Genomic DNA, 14042 nt, shown 5'->3' on the forward strand with positions numbered 1-14042 from the left:
GGGATACTGACAGAGCAGCCAAACTTATTGCTGGAGCAATAATGTGGATGGTTAGCGACCAGCTTTAGATGCGTTTGTCAACTTGATCACTATGTATACTAGGAACCTGTCTCTCAAACAACAGTTCTTTTCTCCTATGCCATTACCCTATCTGAAGCCTTGAGAATTTTTTGTTTGATGGTTATCTTCCTCATCATCTTCAACTTGTGAAACTCTGTGTGGATCACCTACCTATTCTGCTTCAACTCCAACCCATGCCTCATGCTAGGATATACTAAGCTTTATTTATTTAGCCTCCAGGGTTATTGCTGGGGCTCAGTGCCTGCACTACAAATCCATTGCTCCTGGAGGCCATTTTTTCCCATTTTTGTTGCCCTTGTTGCTCTTGTTATTGTTATGATTGTTGTTGTTGTTGGATTGGACAGAGAGAAATTGAGAGAGGAGGGGAAGATAGAGAGCGGAAGAGAAAGATAGACACCTGCAGACCTACTTCACCACTTGTGAAGTGACTCCCTTGCAGGTGGGGAGTCGGGGGCTTCAACTGGGATCCTTGCACCAGTCCTTGTGCTTAGTGCTATGTGCGCTTAACCTGCTGCATTACCGCCCGACCCCCCTAAACTTTATTTATTAACCATATCATTTCTCTTAAATTACATATATATATATATATATATATATATATATATATATATATATACCTATGGCATATATAATATTTGTGTAATATAGAAGATAGAATATAAGTTTTAAAAACTATATTAACATGAATTAGATTTTTATGGTAGTATCTTAATCGTGTGACTCATTTTTATTAATCATCATTAATGAATTATTTTGCATTGTAATATTCACTTATATAATCAAAATTCATAGCATATTCAAAATATATCATTTATATAGTTACAAACAACATAATCACAAATATGTAACAAATATTTGTCCAGTATATACCAGCTGAATTTTCTTAAGAGTTATTTTAAGTAGAACTTGTGCCTCCACTGTTAGATGAAAATTCTGCAGAGGGATTAACAGAACAGCTTACCTGGATGGGTGTCTGTTTCCAGTGCACGCAACTCTCGCTCAAAGCTGTGGCATGCCACATGGGAGTATTACTGGATGAAGCTTCAATGCTGTGATATCTCTCCCTTTCTCTTTATCTCCCTGAGTTTCTAACAAAAATCTGTCTAGAGCAGTGAAACCCTACCGATGAGAATAAATAAATAAATCTCAGAGATCTTCCAGATTTTGAGAGAACTGAACCTTTTAGTTAGTTGACGCTGTGTATATTCCTGTTTTGTTTGTTTAACAGAGCACTGCTTAGCTCTGGTTTATGGTAGTGCTAGGGATTGAACCTGGGACTAATGTTGCCTAAGGCATGAAAGTCTTTTTTGCATAACTATTATGCTATCTCCTCAGCCCAGGATTCTCTATCAAAGGGAATAACTAGTCATCTGTTGTAGAAATCAAAACCTTGATCAATTTTCATAAATGTCCATAACAAAATATAAATTTGTTCATGAAGGTTTGGATATTTGATGTTGAATTCATGAAATGTGCTACTGAAAAGGCTTATATACTTGCAGTGTTAATTAGAATTATCCATTTTTCATTTAAGAAACACCAATACTGGGTACAATTATCACTGTCATAGTGTTCAGTTTTATGATTTTCTGTGATACAAGTTGGAGGAATATAACTGTTCACTTAAATCTAACAATGTCTTATGATTGTGAATAAAAGTGTATAGTTCTTGATCTCTTATTATAAATTTAGTAAACATTATTTTAGAAAGAAATGTTGACCTCAAATGCCTAATTGTACTTAGCACTTCATTAAGAATTAAATCTTACTATTAAGAATTGCTGAGTTTCCTTCAAAATTATTATAAAGATTCTATTTTTGTCATATTATTTAAACTATAACTTAAAAAAATATAATTAATATTTAAATAATACTCATTTGTTTTAAGACATATTTGGTAGATTTTTTTTTTGTAGTGGTCGATTGTTATCTTAATTTCAGGAAACCTGTTTTTCTTATGTTCACTTAAAAATGACTATCCAAATAATGCATACTTCAGGGATCAGAAAAATTTTCCAATCAAATAGTTTCTGTTAATTGTTACCATTGTCTTAGTATTTAGTTTGATGGCTTTAGAAGAATTTAACTATTTCACTTTTTTTTTTTTTTTTTTTTTAGCTAACTCACCCCAGGAAGCCCCTATTAGAGATGATGGATTTCCTGTTAAAGGTTATGATGATGTTTTGGTGGTTGGACTGGCAGTATGCTGGGGTGGAAGGGATGCATATTATTTTTCATTGCAGACAGAACAAAAGCATTCTGGTAAGTAATCACTATTGAGATAAGTCATCATACAATTTTACTATAACATCAGGATAGTGACTTGATTATTGAAAATATTATCTAGATTTTTGTTTTTTTTAGAACTAAAATAAAAAACTTCTTAAATTTACTTATTAGCCAATGAGAGAAAGGAGGAGAAAGAGAACCAGAGTATCATTCTGACACCTCTTAACCTCACGCTTGAAAGTCCAACACTTTATCCACTTGCACCACCTCCTGAAGGACTAAGATAATTTTTTCAGATAGTGGTTAATGTGTACACTGCTTCACATTTTAACTAGAATGAGTATTTTATGAATCACCAATCATTTGCTTCTGCTTTTCACATACAACTATTAATGCTGTTTTCTTCTTTGAGGTAGAGGGCCATTAAGGACTCCCTGATGTCCCCCTCTTCTCTCAGTTTCTCTCTGTCTTATCCAATAAAATGGAAAAAATGGCCACCAAGAGCAGTAGATTCATAGTGCTGGCACAGAGCCCCAGTAACAACCCTGGAGGAAAAAAAAATGACAACAAAAATTACAGAAAATTTGAACATATATTTGTAATTTGATCCTCAGTAGTAGTCCCTGTCCAGTCTATTGGTTCCAGAAAAGTATATTTCAGACAATCAAGTGGGGGTATATAAAGTTAATCATCTGCCTCTTGCCTGTTGCATCACTTCCTGTAATATACTACTACCCAACTTCTATTCATAATATGTGTCACTTGAAGAAATAAAGGTTTTAATAATTGCTTATATTATACTATATTGAAATAGAAATGACAACTCAAAATCTATATTATGTGAAGACCTTTCCTCTTGCATATATGAATGATTGCATATTAACACTATAAAATAAAATTATCTGCACTCAAATTACTGAGTTCACAAACACCATGAATTAAGAATTTCTAAGGAGACAGAATTATTTGTTTCACTATCACATACACAGAGATTTTTAAAAAATCAAAAACAAAGTACAGGAGGCAGATTCTGGGAGCACCTATCATTATCATGTAATTAATTCAGTATTATGTTAATTCAAAGCATGATATTGAAGTACATAAAATAATCTAACCTAGTAAGTAAACACTGTGAAATGCTACAATCTTATTTACGAAACTAAATTCTTTTAGAAATTTCTACTTTTAAAGTAATTTAAAGGTGGTTTAATAGAGCCTGCAAGCAATTTGTTATAAAATCTTGTTTAGCTTAACAAATACTTAAAAAATTTTTTTAAAAATATTTCCTTTTGTTGCCCTGGTTGTTTTATTGTTGTAGTTATTATTGTTGTTGTTGGATAGGACAGAGAGAAATGGAGAGAGGAGGGGAAGACAGAGAAGGGGAGAGAAAGATAGATACCTGCAGACCTGCTTCACTGCCTGTGAAGAGACTCCCCTACAGGTGGGGATCCGGGGGCTCGAACCAGCTGGTCCTTGTGCTTTGGGCCACATGCGCTTAACCCACTGCGCTACCGCCCGACTCCCTAACAAATGATACTTTATTGTAATAAAAATAAAGTTCTTCTCTTTCATTATCAAAAGAAGAAGAACTCCCTGATCACTATGAGGACTTGCTTTTGAACACTGAGTCATAGAAGCTTATTTTCAGAGTTGTTTTTCCTTCTAGAACTTCTCTACAGGCAGTGATGACCTAGATACCTACAGTAGTTGAATCAGCCACTGGAATTGAGTGAATATTGTCTAGAAATGTCATGTGATCTAATTGTGATTGTTGGTTCCCTAGCTGGTTGATAGGTTTTACAAATAGGAGCAAAATTAGTATGAAAAATTAAAGAACACCATATATCTATTGAGTAAGTTTCAGTTATTTTTCAGAAATATATGAATAGTTACTTGGGTTACTAGTTTTGTTACTTTAGATGTAAAGTTAACATTTTCATATTATGTCTTTAAAAGGAATTACTTAAAAATTTCAAAATGCCTTTTTCTTCTTTTTAAAAATTTTTTTTATATTTTATTTATTTTATTTTTGAGAGAGATGAAAAGAGAGAAAGACACAGAGCAAAAAACCAGAGCACTCTTCAGCTCTGGCCTATGGTGGTGCTGGAGATTGAACCTGGGACTTCAGAGCCTTAGGCATGAGAGTCTCTTTACATAACCATTATGCTATCTACTCCCGCCCCCTTTTTCTTCTTTAATTCATTTTGAGAATGATTTATTCATATATATATATATATATACATATAAAGTCTGAAACTTCAACATTTCAGGTCATTTTTTTCAGAAAGAGAGAGTGAGAGGGATGAAAAAAGAGACACCACAGCACCAGAGCTTCCTTCAGTGCTATGGAGTCTAGACTTGAACCTGGGTTATACACATAGCAAAACAGCATAGGTGAGCTATTTTGCTGACCCACTTAGAAATCTTGATACTGAGGCTAAGTATAGACTTACTCAGTTGAACACATGTATTGCCATGCCTGAGGATGCAAGTTTAAGCCCTTGGCCCCCACTTGCTCATTGGAAACTTCACAAGCACTGCAACAGTGCTACGGGTGTCTCTCTTTCTCTTTCCCTCTCTCTCTCTCAGGATAATGGTTATGCAAAAGACTTTCATGCCTAAGACGCAGAGGTCCCATATTTAATCCCCAGCACCACCAAAAGCCAGAGTTGAGCAGTGCTTTGTTTTTTCTCTCTGTGCCCTTCTCTCTGTATTTTCTCTCTTATTAATGCAAATAAAATATTAAAAAAAGAAAAAGAATAAAGGAAAGATGGCTGCTGGGTACAGTGTATGTGTAGGTACCAAGTACAAGCAATAATATAGGTAGTAAAAAATAAATTAATGTAATCTAATGAATTTTTATCTTTAGAATGTATTTCCCCTAATTAGAGTATTATACATTACTTAACTCAAACCATAATTTTTGTTTTTTCAACTTTTAAATTTTATTGAGGTAATATTAGACTATAAGGGTATATGTTTTGGGGAGTCGGCGGTAGCGCAGCGGTTTATGCGCACATGGCACAAAGCGCAAGGACCCATGGAAGGATCCCGGTTGGAGCCCCGGCTCCCCACCCCCAAGGGGGGGGGGGGTCGCTTCACGGCCTGTGAAGCAGGTCGGTGGTGAAGCAGCTCTACCGGTGTCTATCTTCCTCTCCCTCTCTCTGTCTTCCCCTCCTCTCTCCATTTCTCTGTCTCCTATCCAGCAACGACGACATCAGTAACAATAATAATAGCTACAACAATAAAACAACAACAACAAAGAGTATATGTTTTAGGGGGTTTCATGTTTTTCTCCCACTGTGTTCCCACACTACATCCATCATTTCTGTTGGATCCCTGTAATCCCTTCCTTTCCCCTTCTTTGATCTTAATTTTGCAGTGAGAGTCTAATGACTTGTTTCTCTTTACAATTGTTTGTCTCATTGCTTTGTTTCTCTATAGCTACATGTAAGTGAAATCCTCTCCCCGATTATAATTTTTAGATTATGAAATGGTCTGTAATGTCACACTGAAATAATGATTGATTACATAGACCTAGATTTTCTCATTTTTTCCACTAAAGAATGCTAGATTGCAGTATTGAGGAAAATGTACTGTTGTTTTTCTTTCTTTTTAAGAAATTAGTGCCAGTTTGGCCCCACCTTCTTTGGATCCAAACCTGACTGTAAAGGAGAGAATGTGGCATCTTCAGTCCTGTTTTCAAAAAACAGCTGATAAAGAATGTTCTGTTATCATCTATGACTTCATTGAGTGCTACAAACTTCTTCTTCTATCCTGTGGCATCTCCCTGGAACAAAGTTATGAAGATCCTAAGGTTCTATGTCTTAATTTTTATGTATGGAGCTAGGCTATAGTTTGGTAGCAGGTGCATGCTTTGCATAGTATTGGTCCTTGGTTTGATCCTCAGCACCAGTCATTCATTTGATATTTTTTAAATTAAAAAAAAAATCATAGTTAACAACTTAGTGTTACTTATCTTCAACAAGCAACTTATGTTTCTTGGAGTAATTACTCTTTTATCTAGTATTCTCATCAGCCCAGAGCAGAACATTACATATAAGATGCCTCTGTGCAGATAAAGCAAAAATGTCAAAACTAAGCATAAAAGTTTTTATTTTTTGTGATGGGTGGTGGCACACCTAGTTGAGAGCACATGATACCATGCTCAAGGATCTGAGTCCAGGCTCCTGGCCCTTACCCTCAGGGGGAAGCTTCAGAAAGCAGTGAATCAGGATTGCAGGTATTTTTTCCCCCTCTCTTGTGGCCTCCCTCTCTCATCTTCATTTTCTATGTGTTTATCCAATAAATAAATAAGTTTTTGGTTTTCTCAAAGATTAAAAAAAAATATTTTGCTTGAGTCATAAGTTTGAAGTTTTCTACCTCGGTGAATTAGAAACAAAAGGAGAATGACCAGATTTAGCTATATGATAGCAAAGCATGTCAAATATCCATGAGGATAGAGAATAGGAAATATTTATAAATATCAGATGTCAAAAAAAATAATAGGGATCATTTAGCATGAGGATAAATGATCTTACAGGTACCTGAGAATTTTCCTATATAATGGTAAAATGTGATATAATTTTCATAATAGTATGATTTAATAAGGAAGGGGTAATAGTTACTGTACTAAACTTTCAACAGTATGATTTCAGCTGGTATTAGACACTGCAGATTTTCTAGTCTTATAAGTTAAAAATATCATAATCAGGTAACCTGTTGGATGCCTTTGGTGACAGGCCATCATCTTGAGGTTCTTTAGTTTTTTGTTTGTTTTTTTCCCTTGATTTCAGAGCTTCACTGGAGCTTCATGCCTTCATAATTATACTTATTTTTGATAGTGCTGTTATTTTCATCAGATAAAATCTATCTGATGAAGGGAGAGAGAGGAAGAGAGAGACAGAAGAGACACAGGAGCACTGCTTTACCACGCATGAAGCTTCCCTTTTACATGATGTTTCCAGGTGTTGACCAGGGGCTCAGACCTGGGTCCTTACACAGGTAAAGTATACACTCTACTGAATGAACCAGCCATCTCTGAGTCTCCTTAAATGACGGCATGAATGGTAAATACTTATGTCTCATTTATTTTTATTTTGAAAATATTAAATAAACATGAAACTATAAAGGACCACCTTTATTATAATAGTTTAGCCCAAATCAGAAGAAACCACCTGCATTTTCAGAAACATGGTTTGCGTTAACTGATAAGCACTTGATTTTCATGTCTACTTCAGAACTTTGTGAGTAAGATCATTACAGTAATAAAAAACTTAAATGTTTTTCATCTTTGAAGGCTGCTGCTCTTACTGATATCAACTCAAGTACTCTTAAAGTTACCTTTCCTTCTTTCCCAGAGAGACCAGCAAAAATAAGCAAGATTAGGAATTAGTTCTCCCACCCCACTTTAAATTTAAGGCTGCACAAATGTCTTTTTAAAAAAATCAAGAAAATACTGATTGCTGTTCCATGCAGGTGGCATGCTGGTTACTAGATCCAGATTCTAAGGAACCAACTCTTCACAGCATAGTCACCAGTTTCCTTCCTCGTGAACTTCCACTGCTAGAAGGGATAGAGACTGGCCAAGGAATTCAGAGTCTGGGAATGAATATAAGCACTGAGCATTCTGGGCGATACAGAGCATGCGTAGAATCCATTCTCACCTTCAACTCTATGAATGAACTCAATTTTTTGTTGAAGAAAGCAAACCTACAAGGTAAGATTAGAGGTTCCTGACGTTTATGAAGCTACAGACAGGATAGTTATATACTTAGTCATTTTTATAAAATATCATTTATTCTTTTTATGTAAGCCCTATCTTTGGGTTATCTAATGTAGGTATTCAGCAAACCTTTTTCTTTCTAAAAAAGCCATATAATAAATATTTTTGGTGTTTATGACATCAAAAATCTCTATCACATACTCAATTCTGCCATTATAACATGAAAGCGAACATTGTGTAAAAACAAGTGTTACAATAAAACTTTATTTACAAAAACAGGAGGCTAGCAGTGGTTCACCTGGTTGAGCAGCTCATTCCCTATCTACAGGAGAAACACTTATTGAGCAGTGTCTGCGGGTGTCTCTCTTTCTCTCTCTTTATATTCTCCTCTTTTAATTTCTTTTTGTCCTATCTAGTGAAAAAGAATATATATATATAACAAAAATTGGTTACTAGGAGTGGTATATTTGTAGTGCAGGCACCAAGCCCTCATAATAACCCTGGTAGCAATAAAAAGAAAAACAAAAAAAAAACTTTATTTACAAAAACAGATATCTAGCCCTTATTTACTTACCCCAGACTTTACTTTAATGAAAATTAGTGCCATGTAATTTATTTATAGCTAATTTTATATTTGAACTTTATCAAACAATTTCCACTCAAACTTAGATCCTATCTTTCATGGATTTAAAAAAAGGCAAACAGGCAGCCTGGAATGTATGTTTCGCATATATGAGATCCAGTGCTTAATCTTTTTTTATATATTTATTTATTTATTTATTCCCTTTTGTTGCCCTTGTTGTTTTATTATTATAGTTATTATTGTTGTTGTTATTGATGTCATCATTGTTGGATAGGACAGAAAGAAATGGAGAGAGGAGGGGAAGATAGAGGTGGAGAGAACGAGAGATACCTGCTTCACTGCTTGTGAGCCAGTGCTTAATCTTTAGCACCCAAAAAAAAGAAAAAAGGGAAATGTTTTCATTTTAGAATTATTCAGTCCCCCCCTACCCACCCCCACCCCCAGCAAAGATGATTCTTGTGAGTCTTGTTTTCTCCATGGCTAAACATATAAATTTGTTGTTACGTCTGCTGATACTTTTATGCTTCTGTGCTGATATGCTTTTAGTAGAAATGATAAAGTAGAACAAAGTAGGCACATTGTGAGATTTAGACCATGAATTTATTCTTTTTATATATATTTATTTATTTATTATTAGATAGAAACAGAGAAAATGAGATGGGAGGGGGAGACAAAGAGACAGAGAGACACTTGTAGCCCTGCTTTACGACTTATGAAGCTTCCTGCTCTGCAGGTGGGGACCAGGGGCTTGAACCTTGCTCCTTGTGCACTGCAAGATATGCACTTAACCAGGTGCGTCACCTCCTGGGCCCTAGACCATGAATTTATTGGCTGGTAGTAAATGCTGTAAATAGCATCTGATGAATTCACACAGACCAGGCTTTGAATCTAGCTGCATTTACTTATTAGTAAGAGACTTTAGGCGAAACTACAATTTTAAAATAATGTTCTATGTACTAAATAAGAGAGATATTACTGCTGTTTGCCAGAGTATGCTCTTGTTAGTCACTTAGATATTTTTACTGCTAGCACATGTCCTTTGTGTCAATAGAATAAGATTTCCCCAGTGTCACTGGGGTAGAATAACACAAAGGCTAGGTTCACTTATTTATTCATAGGAGAGTTTCTTGAATGATGTAAATTAATAACTCTTGTATAGGCACTGCAATATCTCAGTGGACACAGGCCCAGGAGCTGGGATATACAGCACACATGCCATAGTATTGTTTCTATGTGTGTGAATGATAACACTGAATGATCATAGCACTCTTTTAAGTGAAATTCATTAAAATTAGCATATCTCTCACAACAGAGAGAGATAACTTTTTTTTTAATTTATTTTTTATTTAAGAAAGGATAAATTAATAAAACCATAGGATAGGAGGGGTACAACTCCACATAATTCTCACCACCCAGTCTCCATATCCTATACCCTCCCCTGATAGCTTTCCCATCCTCTATCCCTCTGGGAGCATGGACCCAGGGTTGTTGTGGGTTGTAGAATATGGAAGGTCTGGCTTCTGTAATTGCTTCCCCGCTGAACATGGATGTTGACTGGTCGGTCCATACTCCCAGTCTGCCTCTCTCTTTCCCTAGTAGGATGGGTCTCTGGGGAAGCAGAGCTCCAGGACACATTGGTGGGGTCTTCAGTCCAGGGAAGCCTGGCCAGCATCCTGATGGCATCTGGCACCTGGTGGCTGAAAAGAGAGTTAATATACAAAGCCAAACAAATTGTTGAGCAATAGTGGACGCAAAGGTTGGAATAGTGGAGAGGAAGTGTTGGGGGGTTATTCACTGCAAACTCTAGTATACTTCTGCTTTCAGGTATATATTTTGCACTAGTTTATGAATACATGTGAAATATGCTCTCTCTCACAGAAACTGGTGTATATCTAGGTTTTGGGACTTTGTTAGAAAGTGAACCACCTGAGTTGGAATTAGAGAATACTTATGAAAGGAAAGGTCTCACCCGAGTAATGAAGCTGAAGGGTTGTCATTCCATACATGAAGTCTCTGGATAATCTGAAGTGAAACATGTTGATGTGGCAATCATTGTGTTGATTAGGTTGTGATCGGCAGATGCAATATTATTTGATATGGATTGGAAGAGGCATACGGGAAAGTGGGCCCTATCCAAGGGTTCCAGGACTGGGAGAAGTAGAGGCTCTATAGTGGAGATGTGAGGTTCCTTGCTGTCTTAGGGTTCAAAAAGACAATCGATAGTTAATGTTATCATCACATTATTTGGTAATTGGGTTAACTTTGTTAGGGTTTGCTGTATAGTATCCAGTATCTTGTATATAGCTGTGCTACCAGTTGATTCTGATCTACTTGGTCTAGCCTTTTGAGAGAGTCTGCATATCAAATACACAGCCTATATATAAAAAGACTCAGTCTGTGTTTTAAAAACTTCAAGACATACAATTAATTTTCCCCTCTCATATTAATTAACTAGTGATTTATATGACCACACTTTAATAGGAGTGTACATAAACACCATTCCCACCACCAAAAGACTGTGTCCCATCCCACCCACCCACCTCCACCCGCCACCGGCCCAGGAAGCCACATGTCTACCCCTCACCACAGGGTTTTTACTTTGGTGCCCTACTTTCAATTTAGTCAGATCCTGCCTTTAGTTTCCCTTTCAAATCTTCTTTCTCAACTTCTTTTGATGAGTGGGATCATCCCATACTCATCTTTATCTTTCTGACTTAGCTCACTTAACATAATTCCTTCTAGCTCTGTCCAAGGTGGGTCAGAGAAGGTGGGTTCATTGTTCTTGATAGCTGTATAGTATTCCATTATGTATATATACCACAGCTTTCTCTGCCACTTATCTGTTGTTGGGCACCTGGGTTGCTTCCAGATTTTAGCTATTATGAATTGCGCTACTATGAACATAGGCGTACACACCTCTTTTTGGTTGGGTGTTATGGAGTCCTTGGGGTATAACCCCAAGGAGAGGAATTACTGGATCATATGGAAGGTCCATGTCTAGCCTTCTGAGAGTTTTCCAGACTGCTCTCCACAGAGGCTGTACCAATTTACATTCCCACCAGCAATGCAAAAGTGTTCCTCTGTCCCCACAGCCTCTCCAGCATTTGTTGCTGCTGTCCTTTTTGATGTATGCCATTCTTACAGGAGTGAGGTGGTATCTTAGTGTTGTCTTAATTTGCATTTCTCTGACAATCAGTGACCTAGAGCAGTTTTTCATATGTTTGTTAGCCTTTTGTATCTCCTCTGTAGTGAATGTTTTGTTCATATCCTCTGCCCATTTTTGGATGGGGTCATTTGCTTTTTTGGTGCTAAGTTTGCTAAGCTCTTTGTATATTTTGGTTACTAGTCTCTTGTCTGATGTATGGCATGTGAAGATCTTCTCCCATTCTGTGAGAGGTCTCTTTGTTAGTTTAATAGTTTCTTTGGGTGTGCGAAAGCTTTTTCAATTTGATGTAGTCCCATTGGTTTGTTTTTGCTTTAGTCTTCCTTGCAATTGGGTTTATTTCATCAAAGATGTCCTTGAAGTGTAGGTGGGAAAGTGTTCCACCAATGTTTTCCTCTAAGTATTTGATTGTTTCTGATCTAACATCCAGGTCTTTGATCCATTTGGAGTTGATTTTTGTTTCTGGTGAGATAAAGGTCAATTTCATTCTTCTGCATGTTTCAACCCAGTTTTCCCAGCACCATTTATTGAAGAGAGCCTCCTTTTTCCATTTAATACTCTGGGCCCCCTTATCAAAGATTAGATGTCCATAGGTGTGGGGATTTATTTCTGGGCTTTCAATTCTGTTCCACTGGTCTGTGTGCCTATTTTTGTTCCAGTACCAGGCTGTTTTGATGATGATGGCTTATATAGTTTGAGATCTGGGAGTGTAGTGCCTTCATTTCTGTTTCTTTTCCTCAAGATGCTTTTGGCAATTTTCGGTGTTTTCAGGTTCCAGATAAATGATTGTAGTGTTTGTTCTATTCTCTCAAAGAAGCTTGGTGGAACTTTGATGGGTATTGCATTAAATTTGTATATGGCTCTGGGGAGAATATTCATTTTGCTGATATTTATTCTTCCAATCCATGAGCATGGGATGTCTTTCCATTTCCTGGTATCAGTTTCTATTTCCTTGAGTAGTGGCTCTTAGTTTTCAGTATACAAGTCTTTCACTTCTTTCGTCAACATTATTCCTAGGTATTTTATTGATTTTGCTGAAACAGTAAATGGGAGTGATTTCTGGATGTCTTCTTCTTCTTCAGACTTAGTGTGTGCATAAAGAAATGCAACTGATTTTTGTATATTGATTTTGTAGCCTGACACGTTGCTATATTGCCTAATAACTTCCAATAGTTTTCTGCTGGATTCTTTAGGTTTTTCTATGTATACTGTCATATCATCTGCAAATAGTGAGAGCGTGACTTCTTCCCTTCCAATCTGTATACCTTTGATTTCTTTCTCTTGCCTGATTGCTGTGGCAAGATCTTCCAATACTATGTTGAAGAGTAATGGTGACAGTGGACAGCCCTGTCTAGTCCCCAATCTGAGGGGGAATGTTTTCAGCTTCTGTCCATTGAATATGATGTTGGCTGTAGGTTTGCTATATATGGATTCCACTATCTTGAGGAATTTCCCATCTATTCCCATTTTTTGTAGTTTTTTTTTTTTAATTATTTATTTATTCCCTTTTGTTGCCCTTGTTGTTTTATTGTTGTAGTTATTATTGTTGTTGTTGTTGTTGGATAGGACAGAGAGAAATGGAGAGAGGAGGGGAAGACAGAGAGGAGGAGAGAAAGATAGACACCTGCAGACCTGCTTCACCGCCTGTGAAGCGACTCCTCTGCAGGTGGGGAGCCGGGGTTCGAACCGGGATCCTTACGCCAGTCCTTGTGCTTTGCGCCACCTGCGCTTAACCCACTGCGCTACAGCCCGACTCCCCAATTTTTTGTAGTTTTGAGCATGAATGGGTGTTGAATTTTGACTTTCTCTGCATCTGTTGAGATAATCATGTGGTTTTTGGCTTTGCTTTTATTGATGTTGTCAATTTGATTGACTTACGTATGTTGAACCAGCCTTGCATTCCAGGGATGAATCCCACTTGGTTGTGATGAACAATTTTTTTTTTGATGTGCTGCTGTATCCGGTTAGCCAAGATCTTGTTTAATATTTTGGCATCTATGTTCATCAGAGATATTGGTCTGTAGTTTTCCTTTTTTGTTGTGTCCCTGTCTGCTTTTGGTATCAGAGTGATGTTGGCTTCATAGAAGGTGGAAGGGAGTATTCCTGTTTTTTCAATCTTATGGAAAAGCTTAAGAAGGATGGGTACTGTTTCCTGAAAGTTTTGTAGAATTCGTTTGTGAAGCCATCTGGTCCAGGACTTCTGTTGTTAGGGAGATTCTTAATAACAGTTTCAATTTCTTTGTCTGTGATTGGTGCATTTA

At 36.7% G+C, this 14042-nt stretch overlaps 1 protein-coding gene across 1 annotated transcript in view; it reads left to right on the plus strand.

Annotated features, from left to right (window-relative positions):
• Positions 1 to 14042, plus strand: part of POLQ (DNA polymerase theta) — a 136020-nt gene that overhangs the window by 94997 nt on the left and 26981 nt on the right. The window contains exons 17-19 of the mRNA XM_060198280.1: positions 2200 to 2343; positions 5931 to 6127; positions 7789 to 8029. Of these exons, the coding sequence (XP_060054263.1) occupies positions 2200 to 2343; positions 5931 to 6127; positions 7789 to 8029 (582 nt within the window). The remainder of the gene's footprint in view (positions 1 to 2199; positions 2344 to 5930; positions 6128 to 7788; positions 8030 to 14042) is intronic.

The sequence above is a fragment of the Erinaceus europaeus genome, chromosome 9, assembly GCF_950295315.1.
Source record: "Erinaceus europaeus chromosome 9, mEriEur2.1, whole genome shotgun sequence".
Classification (NCBI taxonomy): Eukaryota; Metazoa; Chordata; class Mammalia; order Eulipotyphla; family Erinaceidae; genus Erinaceus; species Erinaceus europaeus.